Genomic DNA, 14074 nt, shown 5'->3' with positions numbered 1-14074 from the left:
GAGCCACATATTAACCTCTCAAGAGCCACATGTGGCTCCGGAGCCATAGGTTGGCCACCCCTGGACTAGACTCTACCTTCTTCTGTATACTTCTCACTTGGTAGTTTGTGGTAGTAGCTGGCTAATCAGATGGTTCAAGGTTTGACACCCTCTGCTGCTGTCACTCCCCATTGCTACCGTTTAGAACATAAGAACGGCCATACTGGTTCAGACAAGTGGTTGTCTAGCCCAGTATCCTGTCTTCTGACAGCGGCCAGTGCTTGATGTGTCAGAGAGAATGAACAGCACAGGGTAATTTTGAGTGATCCATTCCCTGTCTTCCAGTCTTGGCTTCTGTCAGTCAGAAGTTTGGGGACACCCAAAGCATGGGGTTACTTCTCTGACCATTTTAGCTAATAGCCATTGATAGACCTAGCCTCCATGAACTTTTGGCCTTCACAACATCCACATGCAAGGAGTTCCATAGGTTGACTGTGCGTTGTGTGAAGAAGTATTTCCTTAAGTTTGTTTTAAACCTGCTGCCAATTAATTTAATTGGGTGACCCATAGTTCTTGTGTTACATAAAGGGCTAAATAATACTTCCTTATTCACTTTCTCCATACCATTCATGATTCTATTGTATCGCCCCTTTGTCTTCTTTTCTAAGATGAACAGTCCCAGTCTTCTTCATACAAAGAAGGGTTAAAGTTGTTCCATACCATTAATTAGTTTTGTTGCCCTTCTCTGTACCTCTTTCATTTCTAATATATCTCTTTTGAGATGGGCTGACCATAACAACATGCAGTATTCAAGTTATGGGTGTTCCTTGGATTTATATAGTGCCATTATGATATTTTCTGTCTTATATCTATTCCTTTCCTAGTAATTCCGAACATTAGCTTTTTTGACTGCCACTGTACATTGAGTGGATGTTTTTTAGAGAACTATCCACGATGACTCCAAGATCTTTCTTGAGTGGTAACAGCTAATTTAGACCCCATCATTTTGTTTGCATAATTGGGATTATGTTTTCCAATGTGCATTACTTTGCGCTTATCAACATTGAATTTCAACTGCCATTTTGTTGCCCAGTCACAGTTTAGTGAGATCCCTTTGTAACTCTGCATTCAGCTTGGAACTTAACTGTCTTGGGTTTTTGTATCCTCTGCAAATTTTGCCACTTCGCTGTGGACCCCCTTTTCCAGATCTTTTATAAATATGCTGAACAGCGCACAGGTCACAGTACAGCTCTTGGGGGGGGAGGGGGGTCCTACTATTTCTCCATTGTGAAAACTGACCATTTATCCCTACTCTTTGTTTTCTATCTTTTAACCAGTTGCTGATCCATGAGAGGACTTTCCCTCTTATCCCGTGACTGCTTAGTTTCCTTGATGGGCTCTGGTGAGGGACCTTGTCAAAGCTTTTCTGAAAGTCCAAATACACTATATTGACTGGATTACCCTTGTCCACATGCTTATTGACACTCTCACAGATTCTAATAAATTGGTTAGGCATGTTTTCCCATTACAAGAGTCTAGGTGATTTTCCTCCCAACATATCATGTTGATCTGTCTGATAATTCTGATCTTTAGTATAGTTTCAATTAATTTGCCTGGTACTGATGTTAGGCTTCCCAGCCTGTAATAGCCAGGATTGCCTCTGGAGTCTTTTTAAAAAATCGATGTTACATTAGTTATCTGCCAGCAGGGCCGGCTCCAGGCATCAGTGAAGGAAGTAGGTGCTTGGGGCGGCACGTCCAGGTCTTTGGCGGCAATTCGGCGGCGGGTCCCTCAGTCCCTCTCTTCCTCTTGAGCTGCCGCCGAAGAGGAAGAGAGGGAGTGAAGGACCCGCCGCCGAAGAATGAAGCAGCGCAATTGAGTTGCCGCCGAAGGGGGGCGGGGTTTTTTTTTTTTTTTTTTTTTTTCCTTCGCTGCTTGGGGCGGCAAAAAAGCTGGAGCCGGCCCTGTCTGCCAGTCATCTGAAACAGAGCCTGATGTAAGCAAGAGGTTACATATCACAGTTAGTAGTTATGCAATTTCATATTTGAATTCTTTCAGAACTCTTGAGTGAATACGATGTGGTCCTGGTGACTTATTCTGTTTAACTTATCAATTTGTTCCAAAATCTCCTCTGACACCTCAATCTGGGACAGTTTAGATTTGTGTCCTAAAAAGAATGGCTTGGGTGTTGGGATCTCCCCCACAATCTCTGCAGTGAAGACTGATGCAAAGGATTAATTTAGCTTCTTTGCAATGTCTTTGTCTTCCTTGAGTTCTCCTTTTGCGACTTCATTTTGTGAGCCAGAGATTGCATCTCCGTCATACTTCTAAAGCAGTAATGTACTCCTCTTGCTAAGTATACCCTCTCCCCCCAGCCCATCCCTGGTCTCTCAGACTTCTCAACACAACAGGATGTAGAGGGAACAGAAAACAAAAAGCTTCTTTTCTAGAGTTATCTCTGAAGCAAATGTATGGATACTAGATGGACAGGAAGGAAATAGATAACACTTCAGCCAAGCCCTGGGTTGGACTTTGCCTTTACTTGAGCTTTCTGGACTTCTTTTCCTGTCATTCTGAATTGAAAGAGAGAAATAGCTAGAAAGTTTAAGATGGATGACCTAAAAGCACATGCTTCCTATCCAGTGCCCTACAACTTTCTGCAGTCATTGTCCCATTAGAGCACCCTCCTCAAAAAGATCTTCATTCAAGTGCCCTTCTTTCTTTGGAAAATAAATTAAGTATCTTCTCATACATCCTGCAGTAGAGTGATTCCTTAGTTTATTTGGGAAAATCCACATTCCAAATTCCTGGCCACCTCTAATGTCTCAAGCCAGGTCTACATTATAAACTTACATCAGTATAACTACGTCACTCAGAGGTGTGAAAAATCCACACCCCCGACCACCATAGTTGTACCAATCTAACCCCCAATGTAGCCAGCACGCCCTCCCATTGATATAGCTATGGCTTCTCATGGAGGTGGATTAACTACACCCATGGGAGAAGCTCACTTGTTGGTGTAGTAGCATCTTCACTGAAGTGCCACAGCAGTGCAGCATTTTAAGTGTAGACCTGCCTTCAGGATCTATTTAAACTCCCAAAGGACTATCTGAAAACATTACTTGAAGATAAGGCTCTCCGTAGTCTCTAGTTTCAAATGTGGTCAGTGGTTCCCCTTGAAAGCAATACATCCTAAATATGTACTTGATAGAAAGATTTGATTCTGTGCTGCGAAAGGCATTTGACTACTCCTCCCTATAGTTGAATATATCTATGCATTCTTATTGTGATTAGTGCTTTAGAAAGAGTGGGGTTTAAATTCCCAAGACTATTCCCTGCTCTTTCGGTGAGTCCAAAGCCAAGGAATTGCAGACCTGGACAAATGTCTTCTGGTGACACGACATATCTCATGAAAATAACTGAACTCCTGTCCAGTCTTCTCTGACAAATGTAAACATTTTTCAGGTGGATCTTAATGAGGACAGATGCTAAAGACAAGAAAATACTTCTCTAAAAGTTCGTATCTTGGCACTCGATGTAGACCAAGGAAGAATTAACTCTCTTGTTGGGTTACCTTTCCCTTAGTTCCAGCTTCCATTAGGTAGCTGTCTTAATGTTGTTCTGAAACATTTGTTCCCCTCTGTTCAAATCCAGGTTCACCATATCTCTGAAATTATAAGCCTTGAAAGTTAATAAGTGTTGATATTTATAATTTGTGTTTTTAGGTGAGTGATTTTGTGCTTAGCTGACCTATCCTGTGCTTATTCATAGTTAGTTTATTATAAGAAAATGTCTCGAACAGTCCATACCTTCCCATCCCTATTACCCAGGAGATTTCACTTCCCAAATCTGAAGAATCATACAGAAAAATACAGATGTTATGTGGATATTGGCAGAGCCATGGAAAGATCTTTCTTGATAAAATCAAGTTGTGGAGAATATCTGAGAGAGCGATTGTTCCTGATGTGGTATAAGTGAAATATAAATTGGATTTCCATATCTTACTCTAAGTGGTATCTTTGGTTCAAGGGTAATTAGACTCCACTCCTCTGTGTGTTTTCTTCTTTCTCTGAAATGTGAGAGGGCTTTGAAGGGTGGTTTCGTGGCCCTTGCTACATAGTTCTACAAGAATTCCAGAGCGGAGATTCTTTCTCTGTCCTTGGATGCATCCTTCAGCAAGTGCATCCTTAGGAAGATCATAAACAAATAGCTCCTCTGTGCTACCCTCCTTTGACCCCTTTGAAACAGGGATTGCTAGGCAGATCCCAGGTGTTAGAAATTCATGTCTGGCAACATGGAAATATTTATTTTACCTGTTAACTTCTAATCTCCAGATACACTCCTACAAAGCTACCCAGTAAACAGAGGATGGTGTTCAGCATTTTCTGTATTTCCAGAATTTCCGTTCCTGTCACCTAAATTCAGTTAAGACATACTCCCATTTTTTGCCTAGTCTCTCATGTTGTCAGTGTTGTGTTTTGAAATCTGTATTTAACTTTCTTGTCTACAGAGAGCTTGTCAGGGTTCCCTCACCACTCTGAACTCTGGGGTACAGATGTGGGAACCCGCATAAGCTTATATTCCACCAGCTTAGGTTAAAAACTTCCCCAAGGCACAAATTCCTTTCCTTGACCTTGGACGGTATTGCTGCCACCACCAAGTGATTTAAACAAACATTCAGGGAGGGGCCACTTGGAGCCCTGTCGCCCTCCAAAGTATCCCCCCAAGTCCCTTCACCCCCTTTCCTGGGGAGGCTTGAGAATAATATACCAACCAAATAGGTTAACGAGGTGAGCAAAGACCAGACCTTTGGGTTTTTAGGACACACAAAAACAATCAGGTTCTTAAAAGAAGAACTTTATTATTTTAAAAAAAAAAAAAAAAAGTAAAAGAAGCACCTCTGTAAAAGCAGGATGGAAGGTAATTTTACAGGGTAATAAAAAGACTTAAAACACAGAGGATTTTCCTCTAGGCTTAACTTTAAAGTTACAAAACAGGAATAAACCTCGCTCTTAGCATAGGGAAAATTCACAAGCTAAAACACAAGATAATCTAATGTATTTCCTTGCTATTACTTACAATTTCTGGAATTTTAGATGTATCATTTTAGTAGGAGCTGGATTACCTGCTTGGTCTCTCTCTTTGTCTCAAGAGGGAACACAAAGAGAGCACAAACAAAACCTGTCTCTTCCCCCCTCCACCCCCCCAGATTTGAAAGTATCTTCTTTCCCCATTGGTCCTTCTGGTCAGGTGCCAACTAGGTTAATGGAACTGATTAACCCCTTACAGGTAAGTGATTCTATACCTCTGGCCAGGAGGGATTTGATGTTACTGTATACATAAAGGTTGTTACCCTTCCCTTTATATTTATGACAGAGCTAGTTGTCTGGGGAAAAAAATTGTGCAGGTACTATTGACTGTGGAAGACCCAGAATTGGAACTACACTATAGGTCAGGAATCAGCACAGGGCATCAAGTCTTCAAGTTTCTGATTGATAGCTTTTTGCTTTCTCATGGGGAGGTATGAGCAGGCAGACCCAGACATTAGGGGTCAGTGCTTAGAGACCTCCCCTTCCTTCTCTTGCTCATCCACCTCAGTGTTCCTTGATTGTGAAATAGCTGCATGTTTCCTTAAACCATGTTTGCACTTCAATTAAATAAATAATGTCTTATTAACTGATTACTAAGACTCACGGTATTCTTATTTCTTCTCAGTTACCCATGGATGTATAGTCTCCACAATAAAACTATTTCTCCCAGATGGTATGGAAGCCCGGTTACGGTCAGAGTAAGTATAATTAAGTATTTATTAATATCTACCAAAATTAGAATATTTTATGAGGGTTTTTGTTAAGTATATTCCTATGTTAAGTATATTCCAACATGTAACACATGTTGATTTATAGACGTCTATAGGTATGTCGTACATAACATAAGATCCCTGCCCCAAAGCATTTATAATCTAATACGCACAGGTAATACAGTGATTAAAAGCAGCACTCATGCAAGTGTGAGATCAGTGGGATGACAAAAGTGGGAGAGGAGAACATTCTCTTGGTGAAGACATTTATATGTGGTGGTTCATGCTCAAGTTACAAATATATATGTTAAAATTGTTCTTGTGTATGCTTTGCTCGGGTAGATAAAAGCATAGAGGTATGAACTTGTATCATAACTGGAAACTTTGTTAATGCACAATTAAATTATATGAACTTGAATGGTTTTAATTTTATAGTGGTATTCAGAAAAATAAATAGAATGGAAAACTGGATTTGTAAATTGTGTTTGTGTCTTTACATGAAGACTTATATATTTTTATGCATCTGTAAGTGTGAATGGGAGTCATTTTTATGAATTTGTTGAGGTGCCATTTAGATTTTAAAACTGAAATCTAGCAAGCTAGATTTGCCAGTTTGGTAAGTGTTATGTCCAATATTATGATGGAATTTAATTAGGATAACTTTTGAGTGCAGTGAGCATTAGCTTACTAATTTTAGCACTAATTTCTTTCAAAGTCTTTTACCTTGGACAGTATTTCTCAGGTCAGTACACTAGGTTATTCTTACCTAACTGACAGTTTGTGTACTCGTGTGCTTCTTGGAGAATAAACAATCAAAAGTTCATCAATCAAGTGTAGATAAAACAAATGTGCTAGGCACATACTGAACATAAAATACACATGCAGGTTTGTAAGTGATTAACAAAAACCAAAAGTGTGGCTGTGACTCTAGGGGCCCCTCAGTGCCAACTGGCAGAGAGCCTACCATACTGTAACTCACATCAGGCCTGACACACTCATTGCCCCAGCACAGTGTTGTCATAATATGTACCTAAAAGGTGTTATATAAGGTAGCATATGTGAACTTATGTCACACTGGTCCTGAAAATTGTGGCATGATGTATGTACAGATTGTGTACAAAATTGTGTGTATGTATGTGCTGGAAATATATTTTTATAATGTGTTTGGGAGTAGGGCTGGCTCCAGGCACCAGCGTAGCAAGCAGGTGCCTGGGGCGGCCAATGAAGCAGGGGCAGCACGTCCAGCCGTTCGGCGGCAATTCGGCGGTGGGGCCGTCACTCCCTCTCCGAGCGAAGGACCTGCCGCCGATCGCGGCTTTGTGTGTGTGTGTGTGTGTGTGTGTGTGTGTGTGTGTGCTTGGGGTGGCAAAAACGCTAGAGCCGGCCCTGTTTGGGAGTGTATAAACCCAGGCTGCCCAAGACAAAGGAATGTTGTTTTACCTGTCTTACTGGCTTGATTACTGGAAGAGGACAATGAAAGTACATTTACATATACAATAAACAAAGTGAACAAGCAGCAGCTTAATGCACAGAAGGCAGGGACAGAGTCTGCACTCCAGGAATCCTTCCTGGCTCTTGAGATAGAGACAGTGAACTTTGGGTAATATAAGGGGAGAAAAGAGGCATTTTAGTTATCCATGACTCCAGGAGCAAAGGGAACCAACACCCTTTGATTCTGTGAACATTGGGTACCCTGGCCTGGAGGGCTGGATATGCCGGTAAGTAAGAAAATTGCTCAGGCAAAGATTGTAACTTGCTAAGATTACATTTTAGTTACTAGAATGCATGTCCCTATTTTATTTTGTTTTGTTTGTAAGTATACCTCTCTCTTTCTCTTGCTCAATATCACTTCAATCTCTGTCTTTGTTAATAAACTTATTCTTGTTTTATTACAAAACTTATCACAGTATTGTGCATTAAAGTGAAATGTGAATCTTCACCAACCCAACACACTGATGAATGCTCTCTCTTTGGAGGCTGCCAGCATAATTTCTGGGAGAGGGAATAGACACTGCAGGCTCTGGGGAGCTCGGGAACTGGGATTCACTGACTGTTACCTGCAAGGCCAAGTTTAGACTGGTAAAGTCTTGAAGAGTTTGCTGGCAAGGTAGACAGACTGGTGTGTTAGGGAGCTCTGACACACAGCTTAGCAGCAGCAAAGCTCTCACTCTTGCTAAGGCAGAGCGCTAACACAGAAGCTCACAGTTCTGGGTGTCCTGAATGGGACATCACAGGGGCCAAGCAGCTATATTAAGGAACAATATAAATCACCCAGATTTTGTAGTACAATTACTTATAATCATCAGTTATCTATTCTTTAATACCTCTAACACATATCACTCTTCCAGTAATTCTCCAAGGAGCAAGGATGCACTTACTTTAAGTGGGCCTGCTGTTAGAATTATTTGATATGAAAGGAACAAGTTTAAGCAATTGTTGTTGATAATTTGAAGTTATTGTTTAGGTCTTTCTTAAGCCAATGGATGTGGGCTTATAAAGGAGAAATATGCATATAGCATTAGTTAATTTAAAATCCAAAATAAGGTTACTTGAGGTCTGACTAGAAAGAGTGTAGACTCAACAAGACAACTTCCAGTTATTGTATTTCTCTTTCTATTCTTTAATATAATCTCTGTAGTGAAATCTTACTGCTTCTTCTTAGTCCTGTTAACCTGGGATAGGAAAGAATCTTTCCCACACAGCTGGTCCGAGTGTTAGTAGAATTCCTTGGTTCTGAAGCTTCTTTGTGGAATCAGTCAAATCATCATCTTAGTCCTGTAACCCTAGAGAAAGGAATCCCTGTGGTGTGGGATTCATAAGACTCTCGGGTCCCACACAGTGACCTCAGTTTTATATACCCTGATTTCCATGGGAGCTATTTAGAGTGGTAAACTGTTTCATCAATCCAGAGTGCCTACAACCTACATCAGAAATGAGCACAAAGAATTATCATCTTACCTTGCAGAAAAGAGCATGCACATTTAGGAACACTTCTCAAACAGCATGATCTGCTCTGCCTGTATTCACCAACCAACAGCCCATCTGCATTCCCAGAGTTCAGCACATTCACACATCAAGAGGTTCTGAAAATTGTAAAGAAGTCTCGACCCATGACTTGTGAATCCAACTCATAGCTTTTCTGGCTTATGAAAAAGAGCTATAAACACCTAGTGCCACTCCTGACCTTTGAAATAGTGAAGGAATCCTTCAATGAAGGAATCCTTCCTTCCTCCTCCAAACATGCAATAGTTTGACCAGAATTGTAGAAACCAACCTTGGATACATCATTTCAAGCCAACTACAGCCCAGTGTCAAAATTCCCATATCTGAGCAAGATCATAGCAAAACTAACCAAAGGCCAACTACAGGCTCATCTGATTGTGTCAGGTCTAGAATATTAGCTTCAATCTGATTTCAGGCCAGGATATGGAACTGGAACTGCTTTGGTGGCACTGAAGGTTAATCTTCTCTTGTCAATGGCTAGAAGGCAGACATGAATTTTCCTCCTCCTGGGCCTCACTGCAGTTTTCAACACTGACTATGAGATACTACTGTTTCATTGGAGACTGGTGGCAGGGGTCCAGGACAATACACTAAAATGGTTTTGAGTCATTCCTGGAGGAGCAGACCAAAGTAGTAATGATGGGAAACTGCATCTCCAGTCCTAGACCCTTGACTTGCAGAGTCCCATAAGGATCAGTTCTGTCTCTAGTCTTTTTCAACATCTACATGTATTACTCCTGAGGGAATTCTACATCAAAAAATTGAAAATTCTGCACCCAATATTTTAAAATATTGCAAAATTCTGCAAATTTTCTTTGTCAATAAATAAATGTAGCTCCAGCATGGCTGTGGGGAGCACAGGCCATTGGCTGCATTGAGGTGGGAGATCACCTTGAAGCCCCCACATCCTCCGGTACAGGGACTCAGCAATGAGGCCGCACCTGACCCTGACACAGTGCAAGGGCTGGACCTGCCCCAGAAACACCCCAGTGCCCTGCCCCTTTGTGCCAGGTGCACCAGGTGTGGCTGGGCAGGCTCAGCCTAGCAGGATCCAAGTGTGGAGGGGCTCAGTGTGGGGTTCCGGGTGCAGGGGCAATGGGATTCTTCAGGGGATCCAGGTGATGGTGTTTGGGCTCAGCAGGCGTTCTGGGTGTGGGGGGTCAGTGCTGGGGGAGTGGGGCTTGATGGGGTGGGGGTCCAGGTGGAGCTGGGTAGGGTTCAGTGAAGTGGGGGTCTGGGTGTGTGGGGCTTGTCAGAGGTGTCCAGGTGTAGGGGGGGTAGGGCTTGTCAGGGTGAGGGTTGGATGGGCCTGCTTAACGGAGGAGCCCCAGCTGCTGCCGAAGGGATGCTGCATGCCAGGCTCCCACTTCCTCCCACGATTCCCCTGTCCCCTTTTGTTCTCCATCCCCCTCCCCTCATTCCCACATTCCCCTCCTCCATCCCCATTCCACCCCCTTCCTTCCCCACTGCCTCTTCCCCTCCACCCCCATTCCCCTTCCCTCATGCCCCCTTACCCAGCCACACCGTGGGTACTCACTGTTCCACAGAAAATAGGAAGGCTCCCAGCACACAGAAAGGGAGCACAACTGGCATTAGGACCCAAGAGGCTGCGTTCAGCTGCAGAGTCAGCAGAGCCCGAGGCGCAGCCTCCGAGCTGAGCAGTTCTGCATTTGTGGAATTTGGGGGGGCACATGTAACTCTGTGTGCCCCCCCATACCTCACCTCTGTTTGGGGGGCAATCCCCCCCCAAAAACCTGCACACATGATGCCCCCCCATGCAGCTTCCCTTTGCTTCCCAGACGTTTTCTCCAGGGAAAAGCAGGAAATCTGTGGGGGCGGGCACTGTTTTCTGCGGGTGCGCAGTCCTGCAGAATACCCCCAGGAGTAATGTGAAGTGGTCAAACTACATGGACTCAAATGCCTGCAGTATGAATGTGGGAGTTGCAAAGTGGTTTGAAAAAATGGAGAAGCACAAATAAATGGACATCTATTGTGGAACTGCACAATTGCTTATTTTCAACCCGCTTTTCTCTCTCTGCTTCTTAGCCAAGCAATTTAAGGTGCCATCCTGGAGCTGTAGTAACCTTGGTGAATGGCTCTGGCAGTGAAAGAGGGGTTGAACCAGACTGTTTCTCCTTTAATTAAAAACAATTATCTGCAGTTTGAGGGGGTGTTAGTTGGTAACTGAGAGCTGCAGCCTTAGATTTCAGTCTTCTGACAAAGTTTTCCTGTTGCTGTCTTGTAAAGTTGTGGTGACAGGAATCATGGGGCTTGGCTCCCCATAATTAGGAAATATCACCTTTTGTAATATTAACCAAATACCCTGAATACAGCACTGATAGAAGCTATATGAAGACCCATAACAAATAAATGAAAAATGTTTTAAAACAAAATTAATGGATTTCAGAATTCACACATTTTGTTTTCGTTGCAATGTACTGAAATTTCATGGCAAATTGCAGATCTGTGGTGATTTCCAATAGGAAACGTGCCTGTGTTTCGGCAATTTTCTTTGTCAAATCCGTAATTCAGCAGAACATTTCACTACAGTGAATTAACGTTTTCCGAAGAAATTGTTTTGTTGGGAAATTTCCAACCAGCTCTGCTTGTAATTGCTTCTATAATTGTTTTTCAGATGCCATGTTTTATTTTTAATTTGATTAGGTGATGAAATAAAATATTCCTTTCATGCACAAAAGACATGCTTTAAAATTTCTGTTTTGGCGAACTTTTTAGTATTAAGTAAAAATACATGATCCAAATTTAATCGTGGTGCAACGTCACTATTGTATTTCATAAAACATAGTTTCTTGAACTTTCATATTAAATCTTTTTATATGGTACTTCTTGGATATTTACTACTGTACTGTGATTTAAACATCAAATCGAATTTCATCCTTTTAAATCATTGTTTTCTAATGTATGAAAACAATGTACTTTTTTGAAACTTGGTTTAACATGCTATTCTGAAGTGATTCAATTAAGTCAGCATTACTTAGTAAGGGGAATTATTTTTTAGTGTGATTTTGGTTTCTAAAGCTCAACCTCAGTATCAGAATATGTGAGTCTAAACTGTCATTTCTGGTTAAAATTAGAGAGACCAGGTGGGTGAGGTAATATCTCCTTTGGACCAACTTGTGTTGGTAAGAGAGACTAGCTTTTGAGTTAACAGAGAGCTCTTCTTCAGGTCTGGGAAACTAAGGGGTTGATATGTGTATATATATAGTATGGGTATAGTGCTGCAGTGACACAGATGTGCCATTGTAGTGCTTAGGGTAGACATTATCTGTGCTTATGAGAGAGCTTCTCCCGTCAGCGTGGGTACCCTACCTCCCAGAGAGGCGGTAGCTATGTTAAGAGGAGAAGTCGACAGCATGCTGTCTACACCAGGAGTTCGGTTGGTGTAACTGCATCACTCAGGGGTGTGGATTTTGCACATCCCTGAGTGACGTAGTTATACCGACATAAGTCTATACTCTAGACCAAGCCTGAGGTCTGGTCTATGCCACGGGCTTGCATCACTATAACTACGCCACTCGGGTGTGAAAAACCCACACCCCTGAGTGACATAGTTATACTGAACTAACCCCTCTCCCTCATCCCCCCCCGTGTAGACAGCACTATGTAGCCGATATAGCTACTGCCTCTCCTGTCAGCTTACAGTGTCTTCATTAAAGTGCTGCAGGGCGGTGCAATTGCATTGGTGCTGCTGCGCTGATGCAGCATTTTAAATATAAACTTACCCTCAAAGTGTCACTGCTAAATAAGAGGTAGAACAGATTGGTTAGCATAAATAGCTAACGCATTTCAAGGGACCATTCAAAGTGAAGTGGCCTGTTTTCACCCCTCCAGTCTTAGGGAGGAAAGGAAGGGGTGGGGGAAAGCTGGGAGGGGTTTGTTAGTCGGTTACAGATTGTTGTAATAAACCATAAATCCAGTGTCTCTAGTCAGTCCATGATTATTAGTTTCTAGCAAAGTTATGGAATTAAGCTCCCAGGCTCGTTTTTTGAAAGTGTTGTGTAGGTTTCGTTTGAGGATGAGGACTGTTAAGTCAGATATAGAATGATTGCTTTGTGAAAAATGTTCACCCATAGGTGATGTGGTGTGTTCGTCTTATCGTTTTCCTGTGTGAATTCATTCAAGAGCATAGTGATTGTCTTGTTTCACCCACATAGTTGCTATTGGGGCTTTTAGTGCACTGGATGAGGTAGACCACATGTTGTGATAGGCATGTATAGGACCCAGGGATCTTGAAAGGTGTGTTGTGGGGGTGTTGATATGTCTGCCAGTTGAATCTGTTGTTCTGGCAGGGTCTGGTGCTGCTTTGAGTAGGTGTGTCCTGGTCTGTTGGAGCTTGCTTCTGATGATGAGCTTTGAGAATTTGGGTGAGTTGTTTGAAGGCCAGAAGGGGAGGGCTCAAGAAAGATTTAAAAAAAAATTTTTTTTTAAGGATAGGAGCTGAAATTCATAACTTTACTAGACATTAATAATCATGGATTGAATAGAGAGACTGGATTTATGGCTTATTGCAACAATCTGTAACCCATTAACAACTACCTCCACCCAGCTGCTGTCCCCACTTCCTTTCTTCCTTATGACTGGAGTGGTGTTACCAGGCCACTTCACCTTGAATGGTCCCTTGAAATGTGTTAATTACTTATGCTAAACAATCCCTTTCACCTTGTATTAGCAGTGACACTGAGTACCTTTCCCAGACCTGAAGAAGAGCTCTGTGTAAACTGAAAAGCTTGTCTCTTTCACCAACATAAGCAGATCCTATAAAAGATATTACCTCACCCACCTTGTGTCCCTAATATCCTGGGACCAACCAGGCTACTGTTAAAATTGTTAAAATTAGGCAGTTATGTAAATTGCTTTGGTTGTTCAAATGTGAAATGTACAAAAGTAGCTATTTCCTTGGACAAGATTAGTTCATTAAACTTTTCTTTCTTCATCAATAAAGATGTATATTAGGGTGATTTATCTAGTGCCTGTAAGTGCATGTAGCTTGTTTCCACATGTAAGTTGCATTTGAACCTTAACAAATCTTCTTTGTTTTCAAAAACTTATAAAATGTTATCTAACTTTATGATATAAAAATAGTGATCAAGGTTTTAGAAAGTGGGGCTCACTGGTTTGTTTAATTTTTAGATTAGAACTGAAAACTAAATTTGTAAAATCTACTTCAAAGTACAATTTCACAAAATGATACTGAGCATAAGATGTAAAAACAGTATTTTTAACCTCGGTGACTGTTCTCTAAGAATGAACTTAAAAATGAAGAATGTCTTA

The 14074-nt window shown here is 41.8% G+C and overlaps 1 protein-coding gene across 4 annotated transcripts in view; it reads left to right on the top strand.

The window, feature by feature from the left end:
• Positions 1-14074, top strand: part of SLMAP (sarcolemma associated protein) — a 92657-nt gene that overhangs the window by 5677 nt on the left and 72906 nt on the right. For all 4 annotated transcript variants that reach the window (XM_024220934.1, XM_024220926.1, XM_024220942.1 and 1 more), the window contains exon 2: positions 5695-5767. In XM_024220934.1, the coding sequence (XP_024076702.1) occupies positions 5745-5767 (23 nt within the window). In that variant the 5' untranslated portion in view covers positions 5695-5744. The remainder of the gene's footprint in view (positions 1-5694; positions 5768-14074) is intronic.

The sequence above is a fragment of the Terrapene carolina genome, unplaced genomic scaffold (assembly GCF_002925995.2).
Source record: "Terrapene carolina triunguis isolate 2854851 unplaced genomic scaffold, T_m_triunguis-2.0 Scaffold89, whole genome shotgun sequence".
Taxonomy (NCBI): Eukaryota; Metazoa; Chordata; order Testudines; family Emydidae; genus Terrapene; species Terrapene triunguis.
The sequence above is the reverse complement of the archived record's forward strand: the minus strand, read 5'-3'. Positions and strand labels throughout refer to the sequence as shown.